Raw genomic sequence first — 23,961 nt, forward strand, 5'->3', positions numbered from 1 at the left:
TGTTCCAGAGGTAGTGTGCCTTATAACTATAAGCAGGAACATTTTAAAATATGTTTTATATTCAAGTAAGGGAAACATTTCCAATTTCGTTTTCTCCCAATGTAACACAAAGGCTTCATAAGTGATCATGGGAATACTTTATTAAAGTATTGATATTGATAGGAGTGAGCTAGAAGATGTAATTAAAAGGCTTAAAATGGTAGTTGGAATAAATTCAACAGCATGACATGGTTAGGTTTATTTAACTATCACAAAAAAAGTCATAGAACTTGCTTTTCTGATGTCCTAAAATCCAGCTTTCCAGCAGACTCCCCTGATTGGCCGAACTGCTCTGATGAGGTGTGATGTGGCCTACGAAGAGACAAAGAGCCTCTGGTGGGAGTAGATTTGCCAGCTGCAGAGCAAAAGGCAGGATGGCAGTCGGGTAGCCAAACTGGTCTTTAAAGAGGGAAAGACAGTAAGAACATGACACAGGCTCACCCCCATATCCTTCACCCCCAGCCAGACAAGATTCCCAATGATGTAATTAGCAAACTGGCTGGCAGGGGAGTGTAAGGGAAATTAAGCAACACCTTTGGGTTGGCTTAGCCAGATCCTATATTCCATCAGAGAGTTTCTCCATTTTAGATTTTTAGAGAATAGTGCAAGAATATGCCACACTTTGGAGGAAGTTGTCATACCTGCGGTTGGCATCCTGCACCCCAATGCTCAGGGAGTTCCCCCTGCTTGTCACCCAAGAACACTGGATAAGTATGGGAGAGCTGCCCAGAAACTCAGTTCCCTGCCTTGAAATTACAAGAAGGAGGACTGCCCTGCTGCACCTTTGGACTGCACAAAAGATGACTATATTCATAAGGACTGCACCTCCTGCACACTTTGGCCTTCAGCCCAAAAATAACTTTGCCTTGCTCTGTAAGTTGAAGGAGTGGACTCCCTGAATGCAACAGGCTAAAGAGTTCCACCTTTATCATCTCCACCAAGAGGCGTTCAGTAGACTTTGAAGGATTTGGCCAGGTGCATTGTGGGTTTGTACTCCCAACTTCCTAAGGAGCAACTCAGAAATTCTGGAACCTTGGATTGGTGTTGTGGGCCCTCAGAGACTCAAAAGATGCATCTGGAGAAGGACTGCTGTGCTTGACCCTTGTATTACATGAGAGAGCACTTCACTCATAAGGACCTGCTGCACTCACCAGGCTTCACAAAAAAGGGACTCTCCCTTTCTTAAAGGATAAGGAGTGGACTCCCTGAAGAGCACCAGGTAAAACGTGCTGGAAGGGCTACCTGCAACATCAACAATGAGGATCACTCCAACTGACAAGCTTCACATGAATTTTACTTGAATTGACCAGGTACATTGTGGGAGTTATAGTTCAAGACTCCAAGAAGCAAACCAGAGGTCCTGGACCATTGACTGGTGCTGTGTACCACTTTCCTGCATCAAGAAACACAGTGGGTGGCATTAACTCTTGACTTTGTTCCTGTTCAGTGTGACCTTTTTGTTTAACCATTTGAGCTCTATTTGCTTCTATGTGCTAGTTTTAATTGTATTCTATAAAAATTCAAGTAGCTGGTTCCCTACATTGGATTTTTGTTGTCATTTTAATCACACCAATATTTCCTATTTCTATAAATTGGTGTTGGATTTTTATTGTGTGTTGTGTCTTACTTTTTGAGTCTATTGGATGTTTAAATGCTTTATGCACCTGCCTTCTAGGTTAAGCCTGTCTGCTCACACCCAGCTTCAAAAGTTGAAGCAAGGGAATAATTTATTGAGACCTTAACTGGGCCTTATATTGTGATTGTGGCATTTTAATAAGGGATATGTATCTACTGACCACTGCTAATAAACCACCTTCCAACACCCCCTGCGTTGGATTGTTTTGATATGGATCAGTATTAGGCCCGCCAAAATGCAACCTTTTTAAAAATCACTCCACGTTTACCTCCTAGCTTTTTTCCTGTGGCAATCTTGGCAACTTTTTCAATATTCTTGGATTCTTTGTCCTTCCCCATTTCTTTGTCAACTAGTTTTTCTTTCTTTTCTCCCATATTTTCTAGTGAATTTTTGGCATCATTCAAAGATGTATTAGACTGTATTTGATCACCACTTTTTGTCATTCCTGTTGTGCTTCTTCTATTCATCTCTTGAATACTTGTTCTTAGCTCCTTTATCTCAAATTCCAAATTTCTATATTGAGCAGATGCTCCTCTATCAAGATCTCCTGACTGAAATTGTACTTTTTTTTTTTGCAGGATCCTTTCCACGGTCTTAATCTTTTCCTCTGTCTCATGTTTGAAACGTTCATTGCTAGCATTCAAAGTCTGATGCTTCCTCTCCATTTCTTTCCTAACCTCGTTTTCTTTTTTTTCTACTTCTTCTCGTAATTTCTTTAATCTATTTTCATATTCGTCTCTGAGTTTTTCAAGCTCTCTTTGATATTCGTCGGGACTTTCCTTCAACTTTGCAGCTTTTGTCCTCAATTTCTTCTCAGCTTGGGCATACAATTCATTTGTATAACACCTGTTGTCATTCTTAGACACCATTGTGTCAATCATCTTAATCAACATGGACACTTGTTCCTGGCACATTTGCCCTTCTAGTTTGTTGTTAAAGGCGCAGTATCTGCTTCCACACATTTTAATTAACTCCTTTAGGTATCCCTCTTTTGAATTTTCAATGTAGTCTTGAATTGTTTTGTTCTCCAGGTCTTCTCTTCTGGTGAACAAAATAATCATATATTCCATTGCCTTCTTTCCAAATATATCCTGTATTTTCTCAACAGCGTCCTTCTCCTCCTGTGTGAAGCGGCCTACCTGTAGAACCAGCACAATAGCATGAGGTCCAGGGGCAGATATGGCAATACAGTGACCAATTTCAAGGGCAGTTTCCTCATGAGTGAGCGCTGTATCAAACAGACCCGGGGTGTCCACAACAACAAGCTTTCTCTCCGGCCAAGAGATTTCTTTTCTTTTACACTGCCTTGTCACTGACTCGGGAGAGGCCATTGAATCAAATACTCTTTTACCAAGGATGGTGTTCCCAGTTGCACTTTTACCAACTCCAGTTTTACCCACAAGAACAATTCGGAGTTCTAGTTTCCTACTGAATGGTGTTTCAGATTTCGATTCTGCAGAGGATGAAAGAAATGATTGACATCACAGTCAATTCGTAATTTTCCAGGCTGAAAAAGCACAATTACTCTGCTCCCTTATGGTCTCTCACTCACCAGCGGCCTACATGTTAAAGTGTTTTAAAATTGATTTACTTTTAAATCTAAGATGGTGTTATGGATGCTCTGACAACTGGATATGCCTCCTTCCCAACCTCCACTCTGACCATGAATCTCCGAATAATCCCATGGCATCCTGGGAAAGAAGGTGGTAACCATCCAAGGGTGCCATAAGAACTGAGGTCATCCATTGGAAACATAATTTAATCACTTCAATTAAAAAAGAAAGTATTCATTTTAGATAAATTCAGATAAAGACTTTTGTATTACATACTGTTTATATACATCTTCACAACATAAGCAGCTAAAGCATCATCGTAGAGAAAATACATTCTGGTAACCTTCCTAAACAAGATCTTCATTAAGTAAAGTAGGAATATTTCATTGCGCAGTTTCAATCATGGATAGAAATGAATCCGTTGTAATCTCTGTCATGGATTATTGCAAATTATGCAAATACGCCTCACTCAACCTTTCAAATGTATTGAAATAATCAGCTGCAAAAGGTCCATATAACTGTGGCCAGATTAGTAGCAGTGATTCACGAAAGGGACTCTCTTCATAAATGTTAACATTCTCCTAAATGCTTTTCTGTGTGGGTTAGAATCACCTTTTTAGAGAGAAAGTTGGAGCAGATCACATAAAGTGAGTGGTGCAAGTGGTAATTTAATTTCTCTCTAGACATCTACACTTACATAAAGAATGCGTGTTTGTGGTTTCAAATATGTCATTTTTAGATCTGCCATAGCCAAGAAAATTTGTTCCGAACTTTCCTACGGAAGGCTTACATTTCAAAGCAAGAAGTGCATTTCATTGAGAAGCAAATGTTTTAAAAATATGGGGCAACCACACAGTCTTGGAAACCTGGGCATGTAAGATTACAAAAATGTGGCTCAGTTGGAGATACTTGGGGTAAGTTTGAACCCTTCTACTGTCAATTTGTTTATGGACCCCTGTGCCAGAGATTTTTTCATAAAAACAATGGGCCTAATTCATAAAGGTAAACTTTCACTTTGTGTACGTTAAATGAAATTCACAAACTACATGAGGAGTTTTAAGACTCTGCATGTCCTATCTTTTTAAGTGTGGAGATTTATGTCCACTTACATTGAAAAACAAAGGAGAGAGCAAGGGATGGTGTTCACCTAAAGTGAACGGAGAATACTCCTATTCCCCTGGTCAAGGACTGAGTCAAACAAAAAGAGGAGTACCACCAAAGGAGAAATTGAAGGTTTTCTGCAGGGTGGGTTTGTTGGCAAAAAGGAAAGAATTCATCCTTTTGTATGAAACCCCTCACTCACCAACCTAGTGGTGACATGCTTCATCATCGGGGTCCACCCTTGTGACCTAGCGTCACCAGGATGTGCTTCGACACCTGTAATACAGTGGAGCGGGTTGTGACTCTAGGTGCAAAAAAAGGTGTTAAAAATTGTCCTGGTTTAACTCAAAACAGAAATTTTATTTTAAAGTAACTGGACAATGTTAAAAAGCAGTGGCGAGATACTGGTAGGGAAGTTACGGCCAGTGTATCTCTATATGTGTATTTGTGGGTTGGTCAACATGTTTCTACCATATGGGTTAATACCCGGTATTCCTCAGGACCAAAAACAGGGAGACGGACGGTATGGGCCCCCTAAAAGGCGCACCCTATCCTGAACCCAAAATTATATGAGACCATCCTCAGGACCAATGTTGCACCATGAATCTATAATACAATAACCCAGAAAAAAGAAAATCAATAAATCTCCATATTATGTGATATGTACCGTCTGCCGCCACCGAATATGGTGTACTAAAAGTGGGAACTATATACAGTGTCTATATACAAATATGTACAAACATGCACTACCAACACAATAATTGAATCAGGGTCAGGGGTGAGGCTAGGTGCCTATGTCTAAACTAGGTGCACACATCTAATAAAAAGGTTTTTATACTCACTAATGGAATGTCACCCTGGATTAATCCTATATACCAATAAATCAAGGAGTCACTAAAATATCCATCATCCTTCAGATTAAGGCTAGTTTGTACTGTACGCAAATCAAGCGCTTACCTCCTGACACTCTAACATGGGTTCACTTGTTCAGTCGTGATAGCCGGGCATAATTAAAATGCCTGCATGGAATCTGTGAAACATAAACGACTAATGACTTACACTCCGTTTACTAACACCCAACACTACACATAAACAAATTAAAAATACACAAATGTCAGCCACAAATGCCAAAGCCAGAGCTAGGCGTCCGCCACACTTACTTTGTCGGGAATTCAATCACCGCCCATTATCCAAGCCTCGCTGCAACAGACGAGTGCAGGTCGGCGTCTTCCGGGTACTATTAAGCCGGTAGAGCGGTAATCACATGAGATTACGTGAAGCGCGGCGGCCATGATTGTCCTGAGAAAACGTGCCTGACTCCCTATTGAAAACACCTGGAAGGTCAGGCGCCACAATACTTATTCTCGCCCGGCTTATAACCATTGGCTGTTACATCCCTACCAATAAAAATGCAAAAGCAATACAATATTAATGCAGGGCATGTCCACTGCGTTTAATATATTCGTAACTGACAGCCCACTACTGCTTAACACCCTCAGACTATCTTAGAGTTGCCAATGTTTGCCATTCCACAAAACAATTCAGTCCTTTTTCCACAGTTTTAGCAGACCATATCCATCTGTTCTCCTTAAGGGTTAGCAGACGGTCCACATCACATCTTCTTTTGGAGTTTTTTACTGCCTCCAAGACAAACCATTTCATTTCATGAGGCAAATGTTGTTTGGCTAAGTAATGTTCAACCAGTGGTGCTGTTTCGACCTTACAGCGTATCCTTGACTGGTGCTGCATGATGCGCTTCTTCACTTCTTGAGTTGTCTTACCTATATAGAAAAGACAACAAGGACATTCTATGCAATAAATTACATTCCTAGTCAGACAATTAGTGTGTTGTCGCAATATCCAATTTTTACCATTGATACAACAACTTTTGATGGTGAGTGTAGTCTGGCATGCGCCACATGAGCCACAAGGATAGTGGCCCAGAACTGGAGGTCTACCCCACATGCTTTGGATGGAATTTGGGGCTGGTTCTTTGTATGCTTTTACAAGGTAGTCTCTCAAGTTACGCGATCTTTTAAAGGCAAACCGTGGAACTGGTAGTTGCGGTTCAACTTTGTGTATTAAATGCCAGTTCTTAGTTATTATCCTTTTAATCAGATTGGAGTCAGACCCAAATGTAGTGACACATGTAATCTGATTCTCAACAACACTTGGATTCTTCTTTGGTTCTAACAAGGCTTGCCTATCGTAATACCAGGCCCTTTTCATTGAACGTTTGACCAGACGGTATGGATAATTTCTCATCATTAACTTTGTTTGTAAGAACTTTGCCTCTTTGAAATAATCCTCCCTTCTGGTACAGTTCCGCCGAAGACGGAGGAACTGTCCAAAAGGGAGGTTATCTCGTAGGTTCCGCGGGTGATGGCTTGTGTATTTCAATAAGGTATTGCGTGCTGTGGTTTTTGTATATAAGCTAGTGGCCAAATGTCCTTCGTTATTCCAGATTTTAAGATCAAGAAAATTGACACAGGTCTTATCATATTCAATGGTGAACTGCAGGTTACAATCCTGTTGATTCAACCACTCATGAAATTCTTGTAATTGAGGGACAGTGCCTTCCCAGATTAAACAGACATCGTCTATGTATCTTAGATAGTCTTTTATGTAATGAGCAAAGGGATTGTTGTTATAAATCACTTTCTCTTCAAAGGCTGAGACGTACAAATTTGCTATATCTGGGGCAAAAATAGCCCCCATTGCCACACCTTTTAACTGTCCATAAAAATCACCATTAAAGATAAAGTAATTGTCTTCCAGTGCGATCTTAGCACAATTAATGATAAAATCAGTTGGAACTTGGTGTGGGCCTGGTCTTTTTTCTAATACCTCTGTGATTACTTCGAGGGCTGCTGCTTGAGGAATATTGGTATACAAATTTATTATATCCATGGTGACCAAGACATTGGTAAAATGGTCATATTCCTTTCCCTCTAGGCGGTTAATCACACTAGTACTATCTCTTGTGTAAGACCTAGTCAATAGCACATCAGATTTTATAAAGAAGTCCACATACTCCGCTAATGGCTGTAAGATAGATTGACAGCCAGCTACAATGGGTCTGCCCGGTGGTTTTTTGTCATCTTTATGCACTTTAGGGAGTGTATAAAATGCAGGGATGGAAAAATCTTTTTTATTCAAGTAGTCAAATTCTTTTTGGCTGAGCCATGCGCCCTCTAACCCTTGTTTTGTGAGGGTAAGAATGTTAGATCTAATCCTATCAGTGGGATCTTTTGGCAACTTCTTATAATGAGATGGATTTTGTAGTTGTCTTAGTATTTCCTGATCATAATCGGTTTTATCCTGTATTATGATACTCCCACCCTTATCAGCTGGTTTTATCACTAGCTCATCTCTGCTAGCAAGGGTTTTGAGAGTCGCATGCTGGTCTTTTGTGAAATTAAACCTAACATATTTCTGGTTTTGAAACATTTGTTCTACCTCTGTTAATACCACATTTTCAAATGTTGTTATTTCTTTAGGTATCAGGTTAGTGGCAGGAAAAAATGTTGAAGGGCACCTTAATCCTGTAACAGAATTAGATTCAGTAGAGGATGCTCTATTAAAGAAGTATCTTAATCTTATCAGTCGGAATAGTCTGTACATCTCAACAAAGGTGGTGAAATGATCATTCCTATGTGTTGGTACAAAGGACAAACCATAACTTAGTACATCAATTTCCTTACTGCTCAATTCATGTGATGATAAATTGAAGATTGGTACCACTTCCAGGTTAACATTATTTTGACCAGCCATTATGGGTGGATTTTCTAGTACAGGTGGCTCTACCACTCGTAATAATTGTTTCGCGTTTGGCGGTACCCCGGTGTGTATTGGTTTCTGTACCATCCTCTGCGTGTGTTCCTGCCGCGTCCTCTTTGCCCTCTCCCTAAAAAAGGAGAAGAATTCTGTCCCCTACCAGATCTCGGGTTCTGAGCGTTACCTCTTCCAGTAGTGTCTTCAGAACTAGATGATGCAGTATCTGAAAAATTTGTATGTTTTGGAGCCCAATTTGATTGGTTTGGGGCAAAAAAATCCTTTTTCAGGTAGGGATAAGTGCGTTCTTTTGCGTAGTTTTTTATATCCTTTTGTAATTTCTCTGTTTTTTTAAGAATATTAGTTCTTTGGAAGTCAGCAATCGTTGTTTCTAATTTTTTTAGAAAATCTTGACTATCAGTAGAAGCAGTATCGTCTAACACCTGTTTTTCTAGTTCGGCTATTTCCGTTTTAAGCCTGTTTATATGTTTTAAGGCTGTCTCAATGCTCAAGACCATCCAGCTTCTTGAGCATTTATTACCAACGAAACTGAAGCCTATTTTAAAATCTTCGTCTTCGACGAAGATTGCTGGAATATTCCTCACTTGTAGCCCGACTGGAATGATGTTATTATTTAGACAGTCTGTCAGGAATTTTGCGTGTAATTCAGCTCTAATGAGTTTTTTATGTAGACGTTCTAAATCACTTCTGATTGTTGATTGCTGAGTGGTAAGGCTGGAATTTCCTACTCGTTGTCCTAACAACGATGGCCCCCCCGCAATTCTTGCAATATAATCATCCGTGTAAGTGAGCGTTTCTAGCTCAGACATTTAGTAAAAGAGCTGACTCAAATTATAATATAACGTGTATAAACAACAACAACTAACATCTAACATACAATTCTACCTATATACAGAGAGACAGAACTGGTACAATACAGTGAATGGAAACAGCCACTTTGAAAGGGCCCTTGCAGACAGCGTCTGCGCAAATATATGTTTACTATAGAGGGCAACCCAATATTCCCCCGGAACTGGGTATAATCAATAACAAGGACAAAGAGGTTCCTAGAGGAATTATTTCTTATTATTCAATGAATTCAATACTTGTCATAAAAAATGAACAATCTTCAAAAGAATAACTGGAGATTATAATTATATAATCATTGATTTTATATCAGCAATTCAAGAGATTTTACAAACACATTGGTGAATATCCAAATGATAATTCATGAACTGGCAACAAAAAACTGCTACTTAAATTTTGTATGAGCAGTGATAACAGACACTTTTGCTTATTGTATAGACAATATATACAGATTATGTCCTATATACATTGATTATTAACTATATACATAAATTTACAATACATAGTCAAATGATATTTGGCAAAACAGTGTCAATGTGTCGACGTTTCGGTCTCAAAATTCAAAATTATATGAGACCATCCTCAGGACCAATGTTGCACCATGAATCTATAATACAATAACCCAGAAAAAAGAAAATCAATAAATCTCCATATTATGTGATATGTACCGTCTGCCGCCACCGAATATGGTGTACTAAAAGTGGGAACTATATACAGTGTCTATATACAAATATGTACAAACATGCACTACCAACACAATAATTGAATCAGGGTCAGGGGTGAGGCTAGGTGCCTATGTCTAAACTAGGTGCACACATCTAATAAAAAGGTTTTTATACTCACTAATGGAATGTCACCCTGGATTAATCCTATATACCAATAAATCAAGGAGTCACTAAAATATCCATCATCCTTCAGATTAAGGCTAGTTTGTACTGTACGCAAATCAAGCGCTTACCTCCTGACACTCTAACATGGGTTCACTTGTTCAGTCGTGATAGCCGGGCATAATTAAAATGCCTGCATGGAATCTGTGAAACATAAACGACTAATGACTTACACTCCGTTTACTAACACCCAACACTACACATAAACAAATTAAAAATACACAAATGTCAGCCACAAATGCCAAAGCCAGAGCTAGGCGTCCGCCACACTTACTTATGTCCACTAACATGTGCGGAGACTCCACTGCAGGGTAGGCCTGGGCGGTAAATTCCGTTCCCCTTGCGGAATTTGTGGAATTTTGATAATTTTGCGCTCCGCGGAGAATGCGTAATTGCAAAAAATTCTGCGATCCGTGGCTTTGCAGAATTTTTTGCTTGTTCGCACTTTCAAAATGCGCGGTCACTAGATATTTCTCCCCGAGCACCCAAACAGTGTTCGTGAACAGGAAAAAAGCATTGCAAACGGGCGGAACAAACCATTCCGCACGTTTGCGGAAATTTTGCGTGCTCACTGAGATTTTTTACCATTTTGCGGAGCTTTGCGGAGCTTTGCGGAGCTTTGCGTAGTTCAACTACGCAAATTCTGCCCACCCCTACGCAGGGACGGAGGTCTCCCCACAACCAAAGAGAAAATATGAAGAGTTGTAAAACTCTGCGCATAATCTGTGAATTTAACATAGCAAGTCGTTGTTAGATGGATCAAACACGTACCTCTTTCGTCTTTTTGAAGACCCATTTAAAACAGATTTTTTTAGCACATTCGGGACTATTTGCTGTGAAAGCTAGTTTCTGCTCCAAAATATTTTGCACTACTATGTTAATGTTTCAATGAGGGTAATTTTGCACCTCAATGAGCTGTCAATAAAATGTAGTTTCAAACTGATGCAGAGCTTTACTATAGTGCTACTGACTCTTTACAGTTGTCTACCAGCTTGCATCACCTCCAGCTCCCTCAGAAATCGTGAACTCAACTGAGCTTAGCAACAAGTTGGGAGGATTTTTCCACTCCAAAGTCACCAACATTTACAAAGAACCTTCACCTAAGGAACAGGCAGATTCCTGCCCTTTCACCTTTGGCCTAGACAACTGTTCTGCTACCTCCGAGGCTGAGGAGAGATCTCATATAAATTTGTCATTTTCCCTCCTTTAACTTATGTACAAACAGAGACCTACCTTTTAAACTGAAAATCAGGATCTCCTCTAGAGCCATGTCCTTCAAGGATCCTCTAACAGTCTGCTAGCACTATAGCCCATCCGTTGAAAGAAATCATGCATTGAGTAATAAACTCCAGATGCTACCTAAGGTTGTGGAAAGAGGCTGCAGTCAGACTTCTTCTTAAGAAACCTAGTCTTGATACAAAGGACCTGAAACACTATCGCCTCATTTCATTGCTCCCCACTCTGGTCAAGATCATAAAGAATCATCTTAACCATCACCTTATGGCTTATATGAAGCAAAAGGGGTTGTTGGATCCTTAGCAGTCTAGGTTCGATCCTAACATTGTACAGAAACCGCCCTTAAATCCACAACAGACAGCATCAGGCCTCTAGTGGATGAAGGGCAGGCCTCGATCCTGATTCTTTTAGTCGTGTCCATGGCATTTGATACCATTTCGCACGTCCTTCCCACTGAATGCCTGAAGTCTTTCAGTATCTGATAGAAGGTCTTGAAATTGCTCATGTCCTTTTTTATTGCACAGGGCACAGTTTGTGGTCTTAGTCAAACACAAATCTGGCCTTTTTTTGCCTTGTGGAGTCCCGCAGGGATCCTCCCTGAGCATTGTGTTATTTAACCTGTACATCATGGCGCTGACTAGACTGATCCATTCTGATCCATTCTGATTGTCTACAGGTTGAGTCATATGCTGACGACTCACAGATCATTGTATCCATCTCAGATAATGTGGAAGCTACAGCCGTCAACTTCAACAATTGTATGAAGGTGATGGCCACTTGGATGAGCAAGAGTTGTCTGAAGGTGAATGGAGAGAAGACTGAGGTGTTGATATTTGGGACTCAAACACCGGTATGGAATGAGAAATGATACGCTGACAGTCTGGGAGAACTTCCCACCCCTACTAACTCAGTTAAAACTTAGGAGTCATCTTAGATGCTGGCTTCTACTTGGATTGGTAGGTCAATCATACGGTGTTGTCCTGTTTCTGAATTATTAGAACCTTGTGTAAGATCTTTCCATTCATACCTTCCCATGCATGGAAACAGGTGGCCTTGGCATTAATCACATCTAAGATTGATTACTGCAACACACCGTATCTGGACATCAACAAGACAACTCTTGCTAAATTATAAGTGGTGCAAAATGTAACAGACAGGCTTACAATTGGCATTTCCACATACATGGCAGTCTCTAAAGTAGTGCATGATCCTCACTGGGTCCCTGTATAGAAGTGGTGTATTGTTCACAAAGCACGTTATTGCGCGAGTCTGGGAGGAATCAACTCCATGCTTCAGTGGTAGTCACCAAGTAGACTCCTTTGATCAGCAAGCCACAACCTAAATGTTACCCTAGAGTTTGCAGATAAAGATGGCATGGAAAAGCATTTTCGTTTGCTGTGGCTAAGTTCTGGAATACCCTCCCCTTTCATTTGACAAGCACAAAGCTTTATATGCCATTGAGGGAGATCTTGAAAACATGGCTATTTTCTGTGTGACCGACTATTCACCCCTTCTGACCTGGAAGTAGTCCAGTATACTTTTGGGATTGGAAATCAGTGCCTTGCCGCCCTTGGGCAATTAGTTGCCCTATATACATTTACATCATACCATTAGAATTTTGTTTCACTAAACTTCATATAATTTTAAATAAACTTTGTGAAATTTGAAGAAATTTTGCAAAATAAAATGTTACAAATTCATTCACACTATCAGACACCAACATACCCATTGCTTACTGTAAATATGCTATTTACTGCATGTTCTCCTCAGCTTCTTAGAATTATTTTAAGGAGGATCAACTCAGTCACAATTCAGCTGGGGTTTTGTTTTAAAGGTATTTTTTTACACAAAGGCAATATACCTTCTGTAATGAAACAGCCAAATCAATAATCCAAATCACAAGAATCACTGTTAAGTTTACAGCCTCACTTTAGGCTTTTCCCCAGGACAAAACACAAGCTCCATATATTAACCCCAAAACCATTTGGATATCTAGGTTAAACTGATTAAAGTATCTTACTGCATCCCATAAAAGCATGGCAGTGGAAGAGGACTGCTGGTCTCATTCAGTGTATTCATATCCATTATTTTCTTACCAATCAGAGGCAGTCTTTAGATTTACCCATAATATTTCACTACTATTGCTACATGGTGTCTTAGGGCCATCCATGGAGCCTGTTTCCAGCTAGCTCCTGACTAGCAGACGGAATATAGTCTTCATGTTCATACTTCTTCACTCAGGGGCCGGTCTCAATGTCACTACATCTATTGTTATTAGTCTCTATGTATAAGAGTGAATAGGAGAGAGAGAGATATGGAATGAGATTCAGAATGGTGTCAGAGATAAAAAGGAGAACTGAAACAAAGAGAAGGTATTGTGAAAATGGGAGACTAGGAAGGAGTGTTATTTGAACACTATTATTTCTCACTGTCAGACCTCTTTAATCTCTGTGATCTAGCTTGTAGCCCACAACCTGTATAATATTTCTTTCTCCTTTGCAATTATTTACAAAATTGTGTCTATGTTTCATGTATGCACCAAGTATGCATGGTATTGATATTCATTAATTGTATAGTCCCCTCATCCTTATAAGATATGAGTTAGTCCTATAAAGAAGTACATTTTAACTACAAGGTCTTGTGCTACTTCTATGACACACCTAAATAAAGGTAAATCCGTATTAGTAAAGCACAAACTACTCTCCCTTACGGGTATCTAGGCACATGGGGCTGTCGTGGAAATTAAGTGAGCTATTTCCCAGAGTCACATGGTGCTGAGCTCAGCTGAGTTGCCGCCAGAGCCGGGGATCGAATTAAGAACCCGGTGCTCCGATGTCAGCTGCCCTGGCCGCTGCACCACACCTCTCCACTTGGCAATGGCTACAACTTCTAACTCACTTTTTTTCTGTGATATCTGAGGCAAAAATGACACAATGCTGTGTCTGCAGTTAGAGAGGACAAACCAACTTGGGAGCCATGTCTATTTGGACCTCTGGTATCTTCCCCAAGCATAGTCCATCACAATGTATAAACTCTGCAAGGCTAGCCTCTACTCTGTACATCTTCTCCATCTAACGTCTCATTAGAGCACATTTGAGTTAGTAGCATTTATGGCCCAGGATATGCAGAAAATATCTCTAAACAAATATTTTGCTTGCTTTCTATTTTGTGGGAAGATAGAGAGATTACAAAGGTAGAAAATGCTAGGAAAAGTGAGCAGAGCAAAAAAATGAGGTCGGAAAAAGAGATGAGGAACAGGAAAATAAAAATGGGGAAGTGGGAGGCGTGGCTTGGGTAGCCAGCATGATGGACACAGCCTGATCAGGCTCCGTCCACCCACACCAGAATCCGATGATTATCCTGCACAGATCCTGCCCAGAGGAGCTGTAAAATACCTTGGCCGATGCCCTGATCAGCTGGGGACACAGCGCTAGTTTCATCCCCAGGATCGCAGTGCTGCTTTGGTGTTTTTTGGCCTTCGACGATCCGGAGGGAGAGACGGGGGCTGGGCCTTCCCCGGTGGCCTGGCTGTGTTGCGGAGTGGGGCTGTCGTGATCTGTGAGTAGCACAAGATAAGGAAATGCCACTAACCTTGAGTATCGGCCAGCGGGGACGATGACCGGTGAGGAGCCACCCTACCTGCCCTGAGCACAAGCTCCCACAGAGTAAAAAACACTACTGCGGAAGGGAGCACCCCGGGAAAAAGGGAAGTGGATAAAATAAGAAATACTGCTGCTCCGAAATGTTCCTCGTCACCCTATGCCTGCTGTAGGGTTTTGGAAGTTTTCAATACTCTCCCCATTGAGATACTGTACAAAATAGAAAAGAGAGGGGTTAAAGTAGGAACTGAATGGAGTAGACTTTCACAGGAGACCCCCCCCAGGACTTATACATACTCACGATCATATCAGCAGCAGTAGTATAAGGATGGCAGTGTGCACTTATTCCCAACAGAAATGAATGTTCAAAGCAGCCAGAAAGAAGTGCTCCACCACAGAATGAATTCAGGAATTACAGGTCTGAGAAGGACCTTTATGACCTAGGATGCAGGCACAAAATGTATCTTGCACACAACAATAATTCCAGGAAAGTAACAACCAACCTGTCACTTGAGGTGTATCCCCAACGCTGTTTTAATTCACAGCGTGAAAGGATGCAAGTTGCTCGCTTCAGGTGAAATGGAGTAAACACTCTGAGTCTCACTGTTCCTTCACAGTGAGAGAGTCAAGATGCCAGAAAGGTACTGGGAGTTTCCAGCACACGAAACAGAACCAAACAAAGTCTCGCAATGAGAGAGGCGTGGTTCCGGCGTCTCTCTCCCTCTCTTGAGTCGAGACCTAAATACCTGCACCGGGACTTGAAGGGATGCAGACGGAAAAGGAGAGGTGCTGAAGGGGATCGCCAGCTTCCATCAGGTCCCTACATGAGGTACCAACCCGGATCCAAAGTGGGGGTGCCGCAGCCCCTCTTCCCCCCACTGGCTTGGGGCTCCGCCTGAGGAAGTGGCTGCCTGGTCAGAGGGGCAGCTGGGCCAACCCACAGCGCCCGCCATGACCACGGCCTCATTAGCTGGTGTTGCAGAGTTTTGGCCGGTGCCCTCAGCGATATCAGGCCCAGTCACACCCGCCTTTGAAGAGCGGCCATCGTTAGTGGATCCAGCCGCCCTGGGAGCTGTTGCAGCACATTGGGAGCCGAGTGTGAGGCCCCGGAAGACCAATGAGGGGCCTGAAATAGGCAGAGGCGCGGTGTTCGGCAGACTAGATCCCCCCTCCTGTGGGTGAGCGTGGCATCTCGGTGTGGGGTCCAGCTGGGGGGTAAGCCCCTGCCTTTTGAGTGGGCGCAGCAGGACATCCGAGGGCCCCTGCTTGAGTGGAGAGCGTGACCTGTACCCCTTCCCCCTTTGCAGGACTCCATGTTGTGGCACATTCAGCGTGGGGGGGCTGCATTTGCCCGACTGGCGCGGATTGAGGAGTGTTGGTCTCTGCGGGTGGCGGAGTCGACCTGCAAGGAGGATATCAGAGAGCGTGTGTCTCAGCGCATTCAACAGGTGGGATTGACATCATACCTAATCCTGTGCTGCTCATCATTGCTGCAACTGTCCCCCTCACCTTCCTCTTGCTCGGTGGCCGTGTGGGTGGGGAGCATGGCCCACCACCCCGGCGCTGTCTGGCCACTGTTGGACCTTCAGGAGGTCGGGATCCAGAGCGCTGCCAATGCTCTGACAAAGATCCAGATTGAACTGAGGTGGCGTGGAACCGCTGATTTGTCCAGAACCTACCCACAGCTCTGTAGCCTGGCCTGGCCAGGTCTTGAGAAGACCCAGGAGAGGATAGCTGCTTTTCCCCCACATCCCCAGCTTGCGCATTCATGCCTACCGGCCTTGACACCTTCTTTGCCCAAGTGTTATCATATGACAACCTACGTAAGCGCCCTGAGAGATGCGTAGAGCTTCACTACCATTGACGCTGCCTGGCTTAAGACCTCGGCTGAATCCTCCACCATGTTGCCTCTCCCCCGTGTCCGGTGCCCTCGGAGATGGGCAAGGGCAAACCCAGGGCACGGGTTCCAAATAGGGCACCAATGACCAATTCAGTACTCCCGCTGGGGGCCACGGCTGGAGATGTGGGCACTGCTGCTCCCGACAATGCAGCTCTGCTAGCAGCAATTATTCATGCAAGGGACACCCTAGATGCCAAGATAGGTGCACTCTACGTCAAGATGTCTGCAAAGCAGTGGACCGTATTACTGAAGCTGAAACCTGGGTCTCGAATTTGGAGGACAGGGTGTCCACCGCCCAAATAAAAGTGAACAAGCTCACTGTGGTGTCGCAAGAGCTGGACTCCAGGGTAGAAGATGCAGAGGGACGCGCAAGGCGCAACAATCTATGCTTTGTGGGACTGCGGGAGGGATGCGAGGGTGGCTCAATGACCACCTTCATCACCAAATGTCTCATAGATATTCTGCCAAAAGATCTCCTTTCATCGTCCTTTGTAGTGGAATAGGCTCACCGAGCCTTGACAAAAAAACCTCCACCAGGTGCGGCCCCTAGGCCGGTCATCACCAAAATCAGAACTATGTTGACCGTGATGCGATCTTTTAAGGTTTGCCATAACTCACAAAAATGGCCTCCAGCATGATTCTCACTCTATCATGGTGTTCCCAGATTAGACGCGCCTGATCCAGCAACAGCGCCAATCCTTAACAGCTGCGAAAACCAGGCTACGCGAGCTGAACTTGCAATACATGTTGCTATATCCAGCCAGGATGCGTGTGATCTACACCTCCAAATCCTTCTTCTTTGACAATCCAGAGGTCGTTTTTGCATTGACAGATGAGCGCCCTCAACTGAGACCTAACTCTCCGCCTGTAGTGGACTTGGACTCCTTTCGCAGTTCACGCAGTCAACGTCCACGGCAAAATAAATCCAAAAAAGGGCGCAACTCTGGATCAAGCAGGAGATCGGCGAGTCAGGAGCGGCCACCTTGATGATCCGGAAGTCATGTCCACACTTAAACCTCAAGTTGATTTGGGGCTGGTCTATCTAGTAACCTTTTTCTATTAATCTCCTCTGGGTGGGTGTGGGGCACAGCCATGGGACTGCAAGGTCACAGACTCTTGTGCCCCTTTGTTGTCTATGTTTGTGGGGTGGGAAGGGATCCTTTGGTGTGAATACTGGGGGCCCCCCCATTGGGGGTCTCCTAGGTCACACACCGCAACAAATTCTCCTATTTCTTGGCAGTGTGGGTGGGGGGGTTTATGGAAATTCAGTTTTGTTGTGATTGAAGTAATATGTTCTTTTTCGCAGACATGTCATGCTCGCCGTCCACCTCTTTTTGTATTTGTAATTCCAAGGGGTTTTAATGTCAAGTGAGGCTACCCTGGTTTGGGATCTAACCGTAGTGTCCTGGAACGTCAGGGGTCTTCTCAGCAAGGTTAAACGGGGTGCAATCTTGCACCGAGCAAAGAGATATGGGGCTGATATCCTAGTCTTACAAGGAACCCATTTATTAGGCACTAAGATGCCCTGCTTAGCTCGATTTGGATTCCGTCATGTGTATCACACTGGTTTCCCTCGGGGACCCAGAGGGGTGGCTATTCTCATCCATCGCAGGGTCCAATTTCAATACATTACACATCAGGCGAATTTGGGAGGTCGGTTCCTCTTCGTCACATGCACATGGCCGGGGTAGAGAGTCAGTATAGGCAGTATATATGCGTCCCCTCCTGTAGGGACTGTATTTATTGACAAACTAGTGGCAACATGGGGCGAGGTACGTGAGAACCTGACGCTACTGGGGGGCGACTGAAATGACACCATGGGACCACTGGGAATCGCAGCATGAGCTGCTGTCCCCTTGGGGAAATTCACACGGTAGAACAGTCCACACAGCGCAGGAGGGCTCTAGGCAGGCAGGGGGTAGGGCTTATCAGCTCGAGCAAGGCAGGAGGCAGTTAGGGAAAAAAGGAGGTTAGGTGAGGAGATTGGGAGGCTGTCTTTTTGTGAGGCAAGCCTTGCTTTTAACGCCTTCATTTTTCTGTTAGTTTTTTGGTGGGGTTTTTATGTGAGGTGATTGGGAGGCTGTCTTTTTGTGAGACAAGCCTTGCTTTAAACCCCTCATTTTTTCTGCTAGTCTTTGGTGGGTTTTTTATGTGAGGAGATTGGGAGGGTGTTTTTATTGTGTTTTAATTATTTTTTTTGTGGCACAAGCTTTGACTTTAAACCCTCATTTTCTGCTAGTTTCTGCTGGGTTTTTCTTATGGCTTTGCTTTAGGATGGCAGAGTCAGAGGCTGTGAAGGAGGCACTGCGCATTATTTATGATGCAGGTCATGAGGACCTATTGCAGCCTGGCGTTTCATCAGTTTTAGCGGCGGTGGGGAGACGCCCGAAGCGGATGGCAGCTCAAGGAATTTCAGAAGCAGTGGCAGCTTGTTTACCTGCGAAGAGCCGGTCGCAAGGGGCTGTGGGTCGTGCTGAGGTGGAGCCATCGATGCTGCAACATAGAGGTCGTGGGGCAAGACGCAGTGGAGCCAGCAGGTCACAGGCTACCAGATGTCACTCGCTTCCTGACAAATCTTCAGATCAGTTGAGGGCGGTAGCCGCTCTCCGCATGGGTCGTGCTAGGAGGAGAGTACAGGGGAGGTGTGGTTCTGTCTCCAGAAGCCTTCCTACAACAAGTTCCCTGTCAAGCAGGGGAAGGGGGTTGTTATGACATTGGGGTGAAGGAAAATTTGGTTTTGCCGGCACCTCCGTCAGTTTTTAGGGGAGCGCATGTCAGTGGCAAGGTGCTCACAAACATTGCTAATTTTGAAGGAATGTCTTCCATTAATATTGTGCCTCCTGTGTCTTTTGTGGGACGCTCTGCTGTTTTGGTGGATTATTCCAGTGACAGTGGTGATGACAGTGACGGGGTGCAAATTTTGGCAGCTGGAAAGCACAATAGCCCGAACTATATTTTTGCTCAGGTGCAGGGTTCTGCAGGGGAGGGAGCCGTTCCTGAGGTTTTTTGGCTCCGGTGCCTAGGGGCCCGCCTGTGGAGTATGTCAACTCATATTTACAAGACAATGCGAACAATTTAGCTGATGATTTAACAGACGCAGCTTTTGAGGAGGTTCAGGATTTGGATGGAGTTGCCTCCCTGTCTCGCAGAGCCTATCCATCTTGTCCTGGAATGCTAACGGATATAAAAGAATAGCGTTAGAGGAAGGGTTTAAAAATATCCTTGGGAAGACCGATATTGTATGTTTGCAGGAGACTTGGCTGTGCGACGAAACCCCAGTTACTAAAGGCTTTACTCATCATGTAAGGCCTGCAAAAAAGAATCAAGTAGGTAGGCCATCAGGCGGCCAGATGACTCTGGTGTCAACAAGGATAGTGAAAGATATACAATCCCTTCAACTTAAATGTAACTCGGCACTAGGCAGTAGAGAATTGACATTAAATAACAACGCAGGTGGTGGAGGTATATGCATCATACATGTGTACATACAGAAAGGGAAAATAAACAAGTACAAAGTGGAGTTGGATTGTTTAAAGAATGATTTGCAGGATTTATATGATATATACCCTAAAGATGTGCTTTAAATACTGGGTGATTTCAACCATAGACTAAACCCCCAAAAAATTGACTCATGGCAGAGTGATGTGCTAAGAGCCTATAATATAGAGCTTGTGAAGTTCTCCAATAGTGACATCTCTACCCAAGACGTAAAGCTTGGCAGCTGCTGGGAGCTATGGGCTTGATGTGTGCTAATGGAAGGAAAGAAACGGATCGGCCCGCCAAACGTACTTTTAAAATAGGGCAGCAAATGTGCCCCAGAGATTATGTATTTATTCAGGCATGGTGCTTCCATTTAATAAAACACTTTGAAGTACTTGGGGTAGAGGGTAGCGACCATTTCCCACTGCTGATGGAATTACAGGTAAACAGGGACCCGCCAAGACAGAGAGTGCTACAAATAGATGTTGAATACCCAAAGCGGCTTACAACCCGGATTAGTGAAGACTATCTAAAGAAACTGAGAGCTCTCCAATTGTTAGTTGGGCTAGAAAACCCCCTACCAGGGGAGGCTTTACCCTGGTATGAGGATATAATAAGGCAACTGGTAGAATGCCTCAGGATAAACACCAAACGGGGAAATCATGGGCTAAAAAGGAAAGCTAGTGTATCTTCAATCAACAAACCTTGGTTTGACAATGAATGTCAGAAAGTAAAGGCCGCTATTAGGAAACATGAAAGATGCCTTAGGCGTAGTTATAATGATATATCATCACTAGAATTTAAGAAATTATGGATAAAATATAAGCCAACTATTAGAGAGAAAAAAAGATCCTTTAAGGAAAAATGTTAGATGAACTTACTCGAGGATATCGAAGAAAAAAATGTTAAAGGATTCTGGAAATTGATTATGGAATGCACAAGGGAAGTTGTGGGATCCCTACAGTGCTCCGTTCCAGAGGATAAGTGGGTATCCTACCTTGAGGAAATATATGGCAAAGGGGAAATAATATTGACAAGCTGGCCAGGAGTCAGGGAAGAAATATTAGTACATTTCACCCCAGGCTATATTAGGAGCGTAATAGCTGGACTAAACTTAACCCGAGCTGCGGGCCCAGACAACCTACCAGCAATTATTATAAAAACTTATCCAGACTGGTGGGCTGAGTTTTTTTCAAATATGTTTCAGAGGATACTAAAGACAGGTATTATGCCAGAAAGCTGGAAAGGGGCTATTGTTAGACCGATACATAAAAAAGGCGATGTAAACTCCCCAAAAAATGACCGCCTAATAAATCTCCTTGACATTGGGGAAAAGATATTCTCCAAAGTAATCCTATGCCTGCTAAAAGACTGGGCAGAGGATAATCAGATAGTACCCTCAGAACAGGGTGGGTTCAAAGAAGGGCATTCGATGGTGGACCACTGTTTTGCTCTCTGGGCCATCACGCGGGAGTCGATAGAACAGAGGGGTAATTTATTCTGCTGTTTCGTGGACTTCCGCGCGGCAATCGATCTTGTGGGTAGGGAGCAGCTATGGTCAATAAGCATGGGCGGATTTTGCGGATTGGCAATCCGCGAACTTGCGTATTTACGGATTCGCAATCCGCGAAGATCCGCGAACTCTAGCGGATTTTTCCGTTTTTTGTGTTGGCGCGTGTTCGCGCCGATTTTGGGACAAGTTCGCAATTGCGAACTTACTTTTCGGCTTGCAACGGCCGCGACTATGTTGTTTCTACGTCTGGTTTATCATCACAGGTTCACAGCACCCTCTGTTTCACCACTGCCACCCTCTGGGACACCCATGCCACCCTCTAGTACATCCTCACTGGCACCTATTAGGTTTATTTATCACTGTAGATTATGGTGGTTGAAAAAAGCAAGCACACCTGCCCTTCTTCAACTGCCATCAATTAATTTGTGTTTCATTAATGTGTCAGTAATTTTGAAAGTTCCAGTCTGGCTGGCACCTGCTTCCTTCCTTATCTGTAATTTGCTTTTTGTTGCAGTGAAATTTTTTTTTCACAGGACCCTTATGGTGCTATTCTATGAGCCTGCTGTTTGGGTCATAGCAGGGTCATAGAATAGTTGCAAACTCTGGAGGGGCCCATCAGGAAGCACTACCTTGAATGTTACTAATGTTAAGTTTGAACTTTTGCACCTGCTCATTGCTTTCAGTTTAGCTAAAATCGTTTTTTCTGCAATTTCGCGCGTTTTTTGGGGCGCGAATCCGTGCGAGATCGATTTCGGAAGCCGCGAATACGTGCGAATACAAAATTGTTTTTGTTGCGACGTGTATGTTCGCGTGATCTTGCGCGTGTTCGCGAGGCGCTTCTAGCTATACGTTTGCCAAGTTACCCTATCGGTCGTACACGGGCGCGGCCATCTTGTTGGCGTGACGTAATTCCGTTTCCGCCCGCTATGTGTCATCTCGCAAAGTGTGCTGCTCGCTAGTACAATTTCGCGCGTACTCGCAAGGAAAATCTCGCGCGAACTTACCCACGCGGTCGTGAACGGGCGCGGCCATCTTGTTTCTCATTCATTGCTATGGTTCTGGGCATGCTTTCTCTATCCTCTCTCAATCTCTGCCATCCTTTGCTTGTTTGAAGTTTTTTTGATCTAATTTTACTTATTATCTAACCCTCTATTTTTCTAGCTCTATATTTTTGTGTTTTCTGCAGCTTTTAGTTACTTTTAAACTACTTTTTTAAACTCTTTTCTTTTCTTCTTCACTATTCTATTTCTTCTTTATCATTTAAGTTTATTTCTGCCCAGACCATGGTAAAGGGAGCCGGGAAGCACCCTGAGAAGGGGAAGGGTCCCGCACCCCGTGCCCGGCTCCCGTGCGGGCGTTTAAGGGGGGAGCAAGTGGTCCCGAGGGAGATCTTCAGCGCGGAGGAAGTGGCGGCACTGATCTTCCACGTCCAGCGCCGCCTCCCCAAGACGATCCTGGGAGGCGGCAAGATCGCGACCGGCTATGGCATCCGGGAGCGTCGCAAGCGGTGGGAGAAGGTGTGCCGGGCCATGTACAAGATCTCTGGGGTCCGGCGCACATATAACCAGGCCACCCACCGCTGGACCGATGTCATGGACCGGGAGCGGGACTTGCTGGACGCGCTCGGCGTAGAGGTCCCCGGGCTTGGTGAGTAGTAGTAGTAGTACATTTACTACTCTGTTTTATCCTGCTCTGTTATTTGCAAATCTTTGTTCTTTACCAAGAGCAATAATGCTGCCGATTACATTGAGGTAAATTATATTTCAAAATCTTCTATGCATTTCAGGTGCACTGCTCTCCTTCTCAGTAGCCTTGCTTGCTACTATGCTTCTTTGTTTTGTATGTTGTGTTCAGAAGCATTTCATTGGCCTGAGAAATTATGTATGAGTGTACTGTAAAGAAAAGAACTGCGTAATGCTAGACAGTAAGGGTCATATTTTCAATTACCGGCGCATCCCTGCAAAGTAGCAGGGATGCGGCAGTAATTGTGTGCCATGCCACCACCACCCATTGGCCCAAAACGTCACAGAAGCCTTACGCATCTGTGCCGTAAAGGCAGCGCATTGCTGGAGTTGCGTGCCAACGATGGCGCAGCTCCAGCAATGCTCTGGGGTACCCTATCTCCCCAATGCTGCATCAAGCCGTACGTCGGCTTCAAGCGCGCAGGGTTTGAGTCATGCATCATTGTCCTAAAAGTGACTGATTGACATCTTGTAGATTTCCCTCAGCCACTTTTAGGATTCGTTCCTGCGCAGGTACGCCCTCCCTTGCGCCGGAACGCCCCCTGATGGCGCAGGGCTTTACAACGTGATGCATCGCCCATATGCCCATATGTGTTTTTTTTTTTAATATATACGCCGCACCAACACCATGGCG

The 23,961-nt window shown here is 43.8% G+C and overlaps 1 protein-coding gene across 1 annotated transcript in view; it reads right to left on the minus strand.

Annotated features, from left to right (window-relative positions):
• Positions 1 to 815: 815 nt before the first annotated feature.
• The window catches only part of LOC144784032 (GTPase IMAP family member 4-like), a 51,201-nt gene continuing 28,055 nt past the window's right edge, over positions 816 to 23,961 (minus strand). The window contains exon 2 of the mRNA XM_078662735.1: positions 816 to 3,128. Within this exon, the coding sequence (XP_078518861.1) occupies positions 1,897 to 3,128 (1,232 nt within the window). The 3' untranslated portion in view covers positions 816 to 1,896. The remainder of the gene's footprint in view (positions 3,129 to 23,961) is intronic.

Source organism: Lissotriton helveticus, chromosome 10 (assembly GCF_964261635.1).
Source record: "Lissotriton helveticus chromosome 10, aLisHel1.1, whole genome shotgun sequence".
NCBI classification, from domain to species: Eukaryota; Metazoa; Chordata; class Amphibia; order Caudata; family Salamandridae; genus Lissotriton; species Lissotriton helveticus.